We start from the raw sequence: 13,819 nt of genomic DNA on the forward strand, positions 1-13,819 counted from the left end.
AGTCAATGGAAGTTCAATGTGTTGGGTTTTATGCCTTAAATAAAACTCTGTTTCAATGTAATCCAGATTATTCTATATCAATAAAGTAACAGAAGTAATTTTTCATTCACTTGTGTATGTTTTGGTTCACTTAATCAATTGCTTGTCTATTTGATTTATAAATTCATCCAAACCCCTTTCACATACTTCAACATGTTTATTGTGTTGTCAACACAGTGGAAAATAAACATGACTATGTGAATAAAGTATTCCTAGATTTATCAGAACACTGAGTTTCACTGATATGACAATCTACAACAGAGTTTACTTACATTTGGAGAAATGTTATGTTCTTTCCAGAACATAGGTTAAAGTAAAGCTCAGGTTGGATGCATGGAGTATGCATTGGAATGGACCGATATTGAACTTTGAATTAGATTTTGAAACTTACCGTAAACATCTATTCAATTCAATATCAGAAGTTGATCCTAGATCACATGATCTAAATCCTGATATGGTTAGGCTTAATTTCAAGAGTGTTATTCGTGTTCTTTGATTTGTTAGTTAAGCCTAAAACTATAGTCTGGGCAATACATACATTTTGGGAACACGGTAGTGCGATTGAGTGGGAGCGCTAACATAAATATGGAATCTATAGCTTCTATCTGGCGAATAGTAAGAAAAGGGTGATTTCCTTCGAGCTTAACTAAACGAGATAAATGATTGAGTACTCATTTCACTTAGTTGAAATATCATTTATACAGGGTTAAGTGTTTTAAGGATAAAATACATTGTAGGGTGTTACGGTAATCTAAGTCCCTTTACAGTGTAGATCATCCATATAGAGGATCATTGATCACATTAGGATTATAACAATGGATAACTAATAATGTGTCTATATGGTGGAACATATAGAGCATTCTATATACTGAGAGTGCAATTCTGAGTTCTATGTGTGGATTCAACGAAGAATTAATAAGTCAGTGAATTTAAGTGGTAAATTCAAGATCTGCTTATTGGAAGCTCGGATATATAGACCCATGGTCCCCTCACTAGTTGAGATGATATTACTTGTAGGACTCATTTAATTGATTTTAATTAATCAATTAAGAATTCTCAAGATAAACTTGTCAGTTTGAGAATTTAGCACTCATTAAGGGCAAAACAGTAAATAGAGATTTTGAAGGGCATATTTATTAATTAGGAAACTTTAATTAGTTTCATTATTAATAAAATAAATGATAATATATTATTTGATAATTATTTTTAATTATTAAGTAATTAGATTTATCATTAATATGGTTGAACAATGGAAATGGCAATATTTCACAAAAAGGGAAACTATCAAGTGTAGGAAAAGGAAAGTTGGAAAAGAGGCAAGGCTTGTTTCCACATTGCCTAGGCCGGCCCTTTACCTTCCTTTTCCCCTTGATTTTCTCAGTTCAAAATGTCAATCATAGCCCTTGGTGGTCTTCTATAAATAGAAGGCAAAGGCTTCAGAATTCAACATAACTGAAAAAGCTTTTCACAGCATTATTCTGAAAGAATTTTCTCTCAGAAAATTCTCTCTGAGCCGCCACCCTCTCTCTCTCTATACCTTCACTGTTTCGAAATGTATGAGTGCTAGAGTAGTGCCCACACACATCAAGTAATACCTCAATCATAGTGAGGAAGGCTGTGTAGATTTCAGAGACAACAAAGAAGGACTTTCGGGCTCAGATCTTGATTATACTCTGCTACAGAAAGGAATCAAGGGTTAGAGATCTGAGTGGGAGGAGACATATATATTCCGCTGCAATCACTGTAAGATTTCTGATACTCTTATGTGTTTAATTTCATATCGTTTTAGAAGTTCATATTTAGGTTGTTAAATCAACATACTTGTGAGTAGATCTAAGTTCCTGGTAAAATAACTTCCAACACAATGATACCTAGGTTGGCGACAATGTTTCTTATGAATCCACATAGGCTCACCATGCACGGCTTCAACTTTGCATCCTCTAATCCCATTTTTTGAATGTGCCCTTGTAAAGGATGTTAACTGAACTCCCGTTGTCTACCAATACCCTTTTCACCCTTTATTTGGCGAGTTGGACTGTCACGATGAGGGGATCAACATGTGGGGTATTGTACATGTTTTGTATCTTCCTCCGAGAAGATAATCAGAGGTTTGTTCGATTTTTCTGAGCAAATGTTGATTGCCCATTCTTTATTTCATTTATGTATCTCTTTTGGGCATTATTATTGTTTCCAACAAGGTGCGGCCCTCCCAAAATGACCAGGATATCCTCGCCCTCAACAGGAGGAGGTTGTATTCTCTGGTTATTTGGGTTATTAGGGTTGTTTGGCTTGTTAGGCTCGTTTCCTTGATGTCTTACATACTGTCTGAAGTATCCTCGCGAGATTAGGCTTTCTATCTCATCCTTCAATTGTCGACATTCTTCAGTAGTATGCCCTATATCTTTGTGAAATCGTCAATATTTTGTTGAATCTCGCTTATGTCTCGCATGCCTCATGGGCTCAATTTTGCAAAATGTAACCCTATTTTCTTTTGCGAGGAATATGTTCTCGTGAGTTTCATTCAACTCAGTATATACCGAATAAATCGATACATACTTGTCATGCTTCTTCTGTTTCTTTTTATTCTTGGATGATTCTTTTGAGTCATCCTTTCTTTTCGTGTTTGAGCCACTAGGATTGTCTACTTTAGTCGAGACTGTACTCGCTGTTGCCATACTTGTGCTGGGTTTACTTCCCGAGTCAGTTTTCAACATCTTCATCTTGTTTCTTGTTTCCTCTTTACGCACAAATACTTGTGCTCTTTCATTAAACTCATTATTGTTTCTCACAAGGCGACCTTGGAGATCATCCCATAATTTGCCTCCAACCATGGATAAGTCAGTTGTTATGCCTGCCTGAAGTGTCGTGAGTTGTATAATGTCATTCAGATTTCTGACCTTTGCAGTGGCTGTGCTAAAGCGACTTAAATAAGCCTTAAGTGACTTGTTTGGTTGTTGTTTTATATTGGTTAAGGACAATGCTTCAGGTCGTCGGTCTCTTGCGACTTAAAATTGCTTTTTAAAGTCCTTGGACAATTGTTCCCAGGACGTTATGGAATGATGAGTAGATTTGTCGAACCAGTTGGTCGCAGCTCCTATTAAAGAGGTCGGGAATAAAATGCAATGCAAATTATTCATGACATTGCTGGCTTGCATAATAGTGTTAAAGTTATTTAAGTGAGCGACTGGGTCTGTGGTCCCATCATACTGCGAAACATGTGGGTTCTTAAATCCCTAGGGAAATTTAGAATTTAGGATATCTGGATGGAATGGCTCAGTTTCCTTATTTGAGTCGTAGCCTGGAAATTTATCGTGTTCTGCATCTTGATATTTCCTAAATTTATCCTCTAGTTCAATTATTCGCAGTTGGATGGGGTCCACTTGTTATTGATTTGCATTTGATTAAGTTGATGGTGCAAATCAGGTGCATTTTGATTCAGACGCTCACAAAAATCTGGCTGTCTTCAATTTAAGTATTCGCGAAGATCAGGCTGCCTTCGCTAATAATTACTCACAGATTTTGTCTTCGAATAACTTTCAGATTGATAACTTTGCGTATTGCTCATGCTTTCTTGATCAACATAATAACGCCGAGATCTACATCCTTCTCGCGTCTGCCTACTTGATCGACTATGTCCTCGAGACCTTGAACGCCCCGAACTTGAACTCGCTTCATCTTGTATCGGCCTTCTCCTACGAAAGAGGTTAGATACACGTCCTCTATTCAAGTACGTATATACATCCTCTCTTTCTACTCGAGAAGAACGTTGGGGGTGTCTCGGAGGTAGCTCACTTGATCTTGGTTGATTCCTAGGGTTTCTCTCACTACCACAAGGGATTCTCTGGTTCCCTAGTCGTGGCTATCTCACTTCTTCATTCTTACGAGATGCCTCTGGCACATCAGTTCGGTCATTCCCTTAGTTTGTAAATCCCTGGGAACTTTGAGGAACATCTCGCCGTTGTTCTTGATTATTTGTTTGATTGTCCATTGGGACATCCCTTGTATCCCAAGGTTGTTCTTCTTGGATGTTTTAAGGATTCCCCTAGTTTGTTTCTTGTCTCCTGGTTCTAGAGCCTCGAAGTCATCCTCGTGGTCTTCTCACCACAAGATCAGGTTGATTTTGAGGAATTATTCCCTGTGCCGCCCTGGCCACTGCAGCCTCTCTCTCCAACTCAACGTTTTGTCGATTAGATTCGGCTAAATATTGTCGAAGTTGCCTATTCCCCAACTCCACCAATGGTAAATATCTAGTTGGGTCATAAGCATCCTCACTCCTAGGCACATATCTGGCATAATTATTGGTATCTTCATTCCTTCTTTCAAGAATTTGATCACCACCACCATCGTTCCTCCTCGAACGTGATGTTTCAGTGGTATGGGGTCTTTGGGATCCCATGGGCTCTTCCAGGGCGACGAGTTGTATCTTCAGGGGGATTTCTATCGTTTTGATTGTCATTAGCCATTGAATGTGATTAGATCAAGTTTATAAGGAAGGATTTTTCTGAGTTTTATCACCAAGGCTCTCAATGAAAGTACCAAACTGTTAATGCAAATTTTCGTTAACCAAAATAAAATAGCCTTTACGTAATAAATTCTCTACAGAAATATATACATAAGTAATAAATGATCAGATAACACCAGATATTTTTACGTGGTTTTGTAGTTAAAATTTACATACTCCACGAGTCCTTATTATTAGGGATATTTATTGAGTATAGAATACAATATCAGAATTTAAATAATAGTATTTTTTCTCTCAATTTTGTCGTCTATTTTCTAATAGAATCTGCCCCTATTTATTGGAGTATAGATTGACAGTTACCTTTTTTAGGGTTGATTCAAATATAATGGTTAATCAAATGTGGACAATCCCCACGTTTCATTTAATCACATGTGGATTAATATTTAATAACTACTCAACCACTTTTTACTCTTATTCTTTAGATGATTATTGCTCACTTGGAATGTTGTATCTCGCTTGATATAGAGTGAGGTGATCTTCTCGATATATGTAATGCGAGGCGGTTATATTATTACTTTTATTCTGCTCGAGTGGATAAACATTCTCTTCTTGTCTGTATATTCCGAAGCAGGCATATGTCTCGTTAATCTCAACTTAATAATTATTATTCTTATCTTGCTTTTGCCTATATAGTCAACTAGTTTTGAATATTTATCTATTAAACCTCTATGTAATAATAATGAGTTATTTAATATGCATTTATTAATATAATATAATATTATTATATTATTAGAGTTGATTCATATTCCTTCTGTTGTACAGGTATCAGTTTTTGGAATATAACCGAATTTCAGATATAACAATTTTTAAATAATAATATTAAGTGTATCAATAAATACGTGTCACGTGTACAAAAGTATACACATAATTAGACCATGTCGACAATTAATTGTGAAAAATAAATACACCTTAAATTTGTTATAAGTTAATAATTTGGAGGTTTTTCCACGAAAATTTGAGTTGAGTTAAATGATAGTAGAATAATTGTTGAAAAGATTTATTTGAAAAAATCTCTTTTATAAAAGCAAAATGAACCAAAAAGACAGACACACTAATTAATCGAAACTACGTCGTTTACTTGTAACAGAGTCAGATCCAGCAGCAATCAATTGAATAAGATGGAAAACAGCTCACTCTTCCTCTCGTCTTCACCAAATTCATTGTCTCTGTCACCCACCAAAACCACTCCTGCCGCTGACTGTATTCGAATCGGAGCTCCGCGCACAACAACGGTTCTAGCTTCTTCTAGGGTCGAATTCCCCTCCATTCGCTTGCATCACTCCCGATCCCCACTCTCCCCTCTGTGCTGCACCGGTAAAATTTCGATTTTAACCGTTGAAATAACTTATACCTATTTCTGTATTCTTTTGCCCTACAAATCACGAACCAGATTTGAGAGACTAAACTAATGTACAGACCAGGGCTATTATTGTCAATAACAATAAGGTGACGTTTTTTTAGGGCATGGGCAATCTGGTCATAACAGTCCATATATAATATATATGTCTGAACTAGCAAAGAGAAAGCACACACCCCCGCCTCTTTTTTGTTTTGTTTTTGTTTTCCATCCATAGCTTCTAAAAGTCAATCTGAGCTAGTGAGGGGATTTTGATTTGCGCAGCGAGCGAGTCTGTGAAGGAAGAACAAGAAATGGCTTTGAAAGATGGTCAGGACGATCGCATAGCTAGAATTTCCTCTGCCATTCGAGTAATCCCCAACTTTCCTAAGCCAGGTATTTTCCTACTCCACTGTTATCGTTCTCGTACTCCTTTTTATTTATTTGTTCTTGCCTGCCTTCGCAAATCCGTATTTAGGCTTATTTTGTTTCTCGGGTGGATGTGTGTTGGGGGGATTGTCGATTTGTAATCTGGGGGCATTGGGTAGTTCTTGTTTTGGTGTTTAATAGTCTGTGTGAGTAGTTTTGTTTCGTACTAGTATGAGTTGTAGCCTGACTTGTTGTTTTCAGGGATTTTGTTCCAAGACATCACTACGTTGCTTCTGGATACCAAGGCTTTCAAAGACACCATTGATTTGTTTGTTGAAAGGTACAAAGACAAACGCATCTCCGTCGTTGCAGGTAGTTTTAATACCGTACTACTTTCCATTAGGACTTTTACAAAGCTTGAACTATTAATACCTTCGCTTACCTTTTATTTCCACACTTCTCATTATTGGTTCCTTTCCCCCAAGTGGTTTTATGCTCATAGAAAAGATAATGTTCTTTTTTTTTCATGATAAAGAAGAAATGATAACTTTCTTTACATTGTCATATAATGCATATCATAGCTATTACCATACGTGGCATCAAGTAACTTAAGAGAAAATATTGCACTAACTTGTAAACCCCTGGGTCTGGTTTAGACGATGCTATTGGTAAATTTGAGCTTCTATGCTTTTCTAATATGCCTTTGCCTGCTGAATAAACATGCCAACCTTAATAATTTTTGAAAAAATATGTTTTTGTTTTAAACATTAGACAAAAGTGCCTCACCCATTAATAGCCTCACGACTTTCTCAAACTCTTTTTCTCTACACCACCTTCCCACGATGGCAGAGCACCACTTCATCGCTATCACCCTCATTAACATTGTCCTGGCCTTTGATGCCACCACCTCCCATCACCGTTGAAGCACCCTATCAAAACACCAATATGTTTGTTTTTGTTTTTTAATCAATCAAAATCAAATCCAAAACTTAAACCTTAAGAAAAATATTCACTTAAAACACCATTTTAAAGGTTTCGAACACATCTCCTTTATTGGTGTTGTTGGCATTATTAGTATTTTTTTTTTCAGATTTGAAGCTTTGAAAACCTGTAGAATTTTGAACAAAACGATGCTTGTGCAATGGTCTTGAAATGCCCGCGCAATGCTCCCATTTTTCATGATTTTTGAGGTAAAAAATGATGCACTAGCAATGCTCTCATTTTTCACCATCTTTGAGGTGAAAATTATGCTCTAGTGATGCTCCCATGAAAACCTGATGGGAGCTTTGCAAAAACCAATGTTTAAACTTGCGTTTTTGAGGCGCGTCTCGTTGCGCGCAATAGATTGAGGCAGAAGAAAATCGCTTTATTGCGTGCATCTCAGCCATGTGAGGCCGTTAGATATTGCCTGAGGCGGTACAAACAGTGAGGCGCACGCCTCATTTAAAAAACCTGAATTCTAGGGTTTTGTTTAACCCAAATTCATTCAGCAACTAAAAAATAGCCCAAAACATTTAATTGGAAAGGCCCAATAAAACACAATAAGAAGCCCAAGAAAATTCAAATAAACTTAAAAAAAGCTCAATTAAACATACAACATTTAAAAAAAAAAAAGAAAACACTATTTTTTTTTTCTGAAGGTTAGAATAGAATAGCCAACACAAACCAGAAAAGAAGAGAAAAATAAAGGAAAAAATGACAGAAGCTTCCTCCTCCTTCTAGACTAGAAGAAATTTGTTCTTAGAATAGTAGAATATGATTCTAGTTCTTAAAACAAAAATTATATTTATTAAGTTTTGAGTTTTATTTTATTAGACATTTGCTGCCATGCTTTTGTTTTATGAGACATTTTATTGTATAATTGGTTTTATAAGCCATTATTTATCCTTGGTATTTTTAGTTACTCTAAAAATATTATTTTAAATAAATAAATAAGCTTACGCCACAATGCGCCTTAAGGCTGCCTCGCCTCACAAAAAAAAAAAAAAAAAAAAAAAGAAATGCATTGAGGCGTAAATCCACAATTTTAAACATTGGCAAAAACATTGTTTTTACCTGAAGATCGTTAAAAATTGGAGCATCGCTGATGCATCGTTTTTTACCTCAAAAATATCGAAAGTGGTAGTATCGCACAAACGTCATTTTGTCCAAAATTCTGCACAATTTTAGAGCTCAATAAATAATATATAGATGTGTTTAAAACTTTCATATTTAGTGTTTTAAGTAATATACTTGAGGTTGTTTTGGATTTGATTTTGATTAATTAAAACATCAAAAATAATAATAATAATAAAAAAGATTGGCGCTTCAATGGTCATGGGAGATGGGACGATGTTGATGACAGTGGCAGCGTTGAAGTGGTGCTCTGCCACCTAGGGAGTAGATGTAAGAGGTGCTGGGCTGATGCCTTTGTTTTCAGTTGTCCAATGTTCAGAACAATGTCTATTTCTTCAATAATTATCATGGTTTGTATGTTTTTTAAAAAGGCTAGAAAGAATTGAAGGTCAAATTATTATTCGTTTACTTTAAATGCCTGGTTTGAGCAGTAGATGTAAGATGTACTGGGCTGATACCTTGGTTTTTAGTTGAATTTAAATGGAAAAGTTTGTTCATCTTGGAAAATAATCGGGCCAAATGGTGTTCAACTGGACCTTGGTGCCAGAGATTTCGAAGCAAATAGTTACACCTTTCTTTACCTCATAAAACATAGCTTGATGATATTGACTCGAAGTTTCAGATTGGTTCCAGTTTCAGATTGGTTAAGAGTTTGCAATTGATATTTCAGCGGTCTGAGAAGGACGAGTACTAACAAGTCCTAGGACCAATTGCTAAGGTTTTATATACCCTACTTAGCATTGTAGAGGTCATATATGTTAATAAATGAGCCAGGTGTAAACAAGAATCACATGTTTGCTGTCTTCAAGGAGCTTATAGGTTTGGTGGGGTCCCTCAACAAATTTAGTTGAAGTGTTAAACACAACTCATAATATGTGATTTATTAGTAGTGTTTTTGGCAGCAAATATCAGTACTCAGTCGGAGCGGAATCTCATTGTTATGCATTGAATGTTGTCTAGACACTTAGTTTTAGGGTCATTTTAATTTGGTGGCTTTAGTCTGTTTCTCTCATTTACTGTTTGATGATTATAAAATAACATGTCATGTATTGTTATATTGATAATTTGGTACAGGTGTTGAAGCAAGAGGTTTTATATTCGGCCCACCTATTGCTTTGGCTATAGGAGCAAAATTTGTACCTATGAGGAAGCCACATAAGTTGCCAGGTACATCTACACCACCTTTTTATATTAGCAATCCCACTTGGCGGTGTTCTTTCTGTCTTTGAGAGTATTGTTCTGGGTAACATGCAATCCATCACAATTTACTGGTGAAAAGTCCTGTACAATGTGAATATGAGTTAATACCAGTTGAGACATGTACGAGTAAAAGGGACTTGGGGTTTGAGACAAAGACATCATTAATGTTGTAGGGGTGGGGTATAAATTTTGTGTACTGTCATTTGCAGGCTTCGTTTTATTTATATGTATTGATGCATGGTTATTTGTTTTCTTAGGGGAATTTGAGACAGAGACACCATTAATGTTGTAGCTTGTAGGGGTATAAATTTTGGGTACTGTTATTTGCAGGCTTCGTTATATATATGTACTGATATTGATACATGGTTATTTGTTTTCTTAGGGGAAGTTATTTCAGAAGAATATTCTTTGGAGTACGGAACTGACAAGATCGAGATGCATGTTGGAGCTGTAGAAGCAGGAGAGCGTGCACTGATCATAGATGATCTTATTGCAACTGGAGGAACCTTGTGTGCTGCAATCAGGCTACTTGGTACTATACATAGAAATGAACATTACTCTCCCTTTTATATTTCATAGGCTGCTGCTTTTAATTTTATTTTACTTTATGGGAGTAAGAATGATTGCTCCATAGTGGATATCCATTTATGAACATGCTATTTGGCTTACCAATTCCAGGGATTATTTCGTGGAAGAACTTTAATATTGATGTTAAAATGATTATAATTCAAAACTTGTTTTTAAGTCGTCGTGCTGGTTAATTGAATTTTTATAATATCTACTTAGTTTTGGTGGGACAATTTAAATATTATAATATTTTTCTTGCTACATTATAAGCTTTAAGGGATACCATGTGATGGCTTTTTAATTAACTCTCAGGCTTACATCTTGTTGGTATTTTCTCTTGTAGAACGTGTTGGAGTGGATGTGGTTGAGTGTGCTTGTGTTATTGAACTGCCCGAGCTGAAGGTAGGACACATCGTACCTCTGGATCTCTATTGTGAATGTTTGTCAGAAATAGTTGTAAACTCGTTGCTGCTTTTTCCAAGCCACCTACTTACTCTTCACTTGCTTCCTTATTTGTCTTAACAAATCTAGGTGAGTCTTTTGATATGCTTTTATTGCCATTTCAGGGTCGAGCCCGACTAGGTGGGAAACCATTGTTTGTGCTAGTTGATGCAGCAGCCTGATGATCAACACTCTTGTTTTAATTTCTGCTTGTTGGTGAAGCTAGTCTGAAAATTCTGGAACTTGTTGTGAGGTGGCAGATTTGAGAAAACCGCTTATTATTAAGGGGAGGAATTGGTCGATAATAAAGGGTTTGTAACATTTGGGATGGTTTATTTTTATTTTTATGAAAAATAATTGTTGGCGATGCTAAGGTATAATTTGTTATTTCATTGTTGTTGAAGATAGAGTTCAATTGCCAAAGTGTATGTTACAGCAGTGTATGTTACAGCAGCTTGAAATGAAGTACTGCCAAAAACGTCACCAAACTTGAAATAAACGTCTTACTAGAGAGCAGAGACTTGTTTTGCCTTGGATCAAAATGTTTCTGTCAGCCCCATTAACTAATGAGTTTAATAACTTTTTCCATTACTAAATATATTGGGTAACTATTTTTCTTCAAAGAAAAAATAGTTCAATACTAGTCCACACAAATCTATAAACAGAATATGTCTGAGAATCATCTTTGTCGGCGATGAAGACTTTCCCACAATTGCAGATACAATCGTTCATTGTTGGACGACTCTGTCCGTTGACCGGAATATTATTGTTATTAATGCCTTGGATGTTAATCCGGTGATGATGATGATTGCTTCGACAGTGACGTGAATTAAGATTAACATTTCTGTATCAGATGCCATACTAATGCGCTCTTTAATCATAAAAAAGTAATAATAAATAACACTCCATTCACTTGCAATAATTTCTTTTTCCAAAATAGAGAGCCGTAGTTTAAATCAAATGTCATGAAATAGCTATCTAAATATAGGAAGCTTCTTAAGGTTTTGCTGTAAAAGAATTCTCTTAATAGAAAGAGATCATGATTGAAATATAATAGCTAATTTAACTAAAATTTAATAAAATACTAAGAGAGTAAGTTGCTCTTACCGAGAAAGTTTTTGGATAATTTACATGTACATACGTTATTTGTCTTTCATTATCAATAATAACTTAATCTATCACAATATTAATTTTAACGTTAATTTCTAACGCTTTTTAAATTATTATACTGTTTTACATTTTATAACTTAACTAACAGTGATTTTTTCATTTGTTTTTTATTTAAAAGACAAACTTACATAATTAAAAAAATTAAATAACTATACATAAAAAGAATAAAATAAAATAAATATTTCTTTCTCTCTTCTCTCCAACTTCAAAAAAAAAAAAAAATCTTTCTCTCTCTTATTTTTTTAAATAATAAAATACTATAATATGCCAAAATAAACTAATAGATTTATTAGCATATACAATGATAGACTATATGAAAAGGCTACTATATAAACAAAAGAATGAAAATTTATTTCAATATGCCAAAATAAACTAATAAATTTATTTAGCATATATGAGTATAGGCATATATGCCAAATAAACTTATGAGGAAGATATTTAATCATATTTGAGAAATCATATATTGTTATCTAAGTTTACTAGTAAGACATATTGCAGTCATGTACTTTGTATACAACTATATTTGATGTCTCAACTTAAAAAAAATAAATTAATTAGTTTATTATTTTATAGGCACGCATTGTGTTTGAATTAAAAATGAATTGTTGTTTCAATATACGAAAAATAGACTAATAGGTTTATTGTCATATATCGCTATGTTTGATTACATAGTTTACTCTGTATTGAAAAAAATAAAATGTTGTTCCAACGACAATAGAAACTAGTAGGTTTATTGAAATATATAATGGTAGTCTATACAAAATGAAATGAATTGTTGTTCCAATATACGAAAAAAAATGAAAATTTATTTTAATATGCCAAAATAAACTAATAGATTTATTAGCATATACGATGATAGACTATACGAAAATGCTAATATGTAAACTAAGAAAATAAAAATTTATTTTAATATGCCAATAAGTTTATTTGGCATATATGACTATAGGTATATATACCAAATAAACTTATGAGCAAGACATTTCATCATATTCAAATTTTTGACAAGTGCATATATTGTTATCCAGGTTTACTATGTAAGATATGTTACAGTCATGTACTTTGTATACAACTAGATTTGATGTCTCGACCGGAAAAAAATAGACTAATTATATACTCATTAGTTACATTTTAACAATGCATACAAATAATTATAAAAATAAAAAATTTATAAACAAGTAACATATTAGTATTACGTTAATTTACCAATTAAAATATCATTGGTCACCATAAAAAAAATTCCAACATTAGAATATTTTTTAGCGGCATCTTAAGCAACTAAAAAGTTTTTCTTCATAAAAAAAAAAGTTTTTTTCTTCAATAAAGTAAGGTAACTAATAAATGAATGAATCATTTTTTTTTCTGTGTGTGAAAAAGTAACATCATAATTGCTTCATTTTAGGTATCAGAAGCAACTAAATAGTTCATTTTCATTATGGTGACGATAGAAAAATATGTATATGTTGTTACAAGTCAAAATGACCACATTATTATTATAAACTTGAAGGTTACTCAATGTATTATTATAACATAAAAATAACTAATTAATTACTAAGATGTATATAAATAATTTGTTTTGGAGACAATTAAAATATATCTCAAATTATTTCATATAAAATGATAGTTTTTTTTTTCTTATATAAAGTAACTTATTGGTTTCTTAACAATATCATAAGTAACTTAAAAGTTACTTTTATAATGCAGAAAAAAATATTAAAATTTTAGAATTTATTCTATTTTACGCATATTAGTTCGGTATTAAGATATTACTTAATGGTACGCTTTTCTTAAAAAAAAAATATTACTTAATGATGTAGCAATGTATTTTCTTAAGATTTTTTTAAAATGTATTGATGATAGCTTATTAGTTTTTTGAAATAAACTTGAAAGTTACCAAAATATATCTTAAATAAGATTCTATTAGTATAACTCAAAAATAATTAGCTGGTATCTTACAATGTAAAAATGTACGTTTTGAAGGTAATAAAAAATTATCTCAAAAATATGATCTAAAAAAATTTAATAAAAGTTACCGATTTGTATTTTACCATCATCATAAGAAA

At 33.6% G+C, this 13,819-nt stretch overlaps 1 protein-coding gene across 1 annotated transcript; it reads left to right on the top strand.

Annotated features, from left to right (window-relative positions):
• The first annotated feature begins 5,505 nt into the window (after positions 1–5,505).
• On the top strand, positions 5,506–11,131 carry LOC115713640 (adenine phosphoribosyltransferase 1). Its single transcript, XM_030642128.2, has 7 exons — positions 5,506–5,875; positions 6,183–6,293; positions 6,528–6,638; positions 9,456–9,548; positions 9,964–10,113; positions 10,492–10,550; positions 10,715–11,131. Exons 1-7 carry the CDS (start codon positions 5,680–5,682, stop codon positions 10,769–10,771), a joined length of 777 nt encoding a protein of 258 aa, XP_030497988.1. The 5' UTR covers positions 5,506–5,679; the 3' UTR covers positions 10,772–11,131.
• Positions 11,132–13,819: the final 2,688 nt, after the last annotated feature.

Source organism: Cannabis sativa, chromosome X (genome assembly GCF_029168945.1).
Source record: "Cannabis sativa cultivar Pink pepper isolate KNU-18-1 chromosome X, ASM2916894v1, whole genome shotgun sequence".
NCBI lineage: Eukaryota > Viridiplantae > Streptophyta > Magnoliopsida > Rosales > Cannabaceae > Cannabis > Cannabis sativa.

Excerpts from the sequence above, each read along its gene's own strand:
- LOC115713640 (XM_030642128.2), top strand. The coding sequence starts at position 5,680 with ATGGAAAACAGCTCACTCTTCCTCTCGTCTTCACCAAATTCATTGTCT. Across the intron at positions 6,639-9,455 it reads ACGCATCTCCGTCGTTGCAG|GTGTTGAAGCAAGAGGTTTT; the intron begins GTAGTTTTAATA and ends AATTTGGTACAG. Across the intron at positions 10,551-10,714 it reads TTGAACTGCCCGAGCTGAAG|GGTCGAGCCCGACTAGGTGG; the intron begins GTAGGACACATC and ends TTGCCATTTCAG.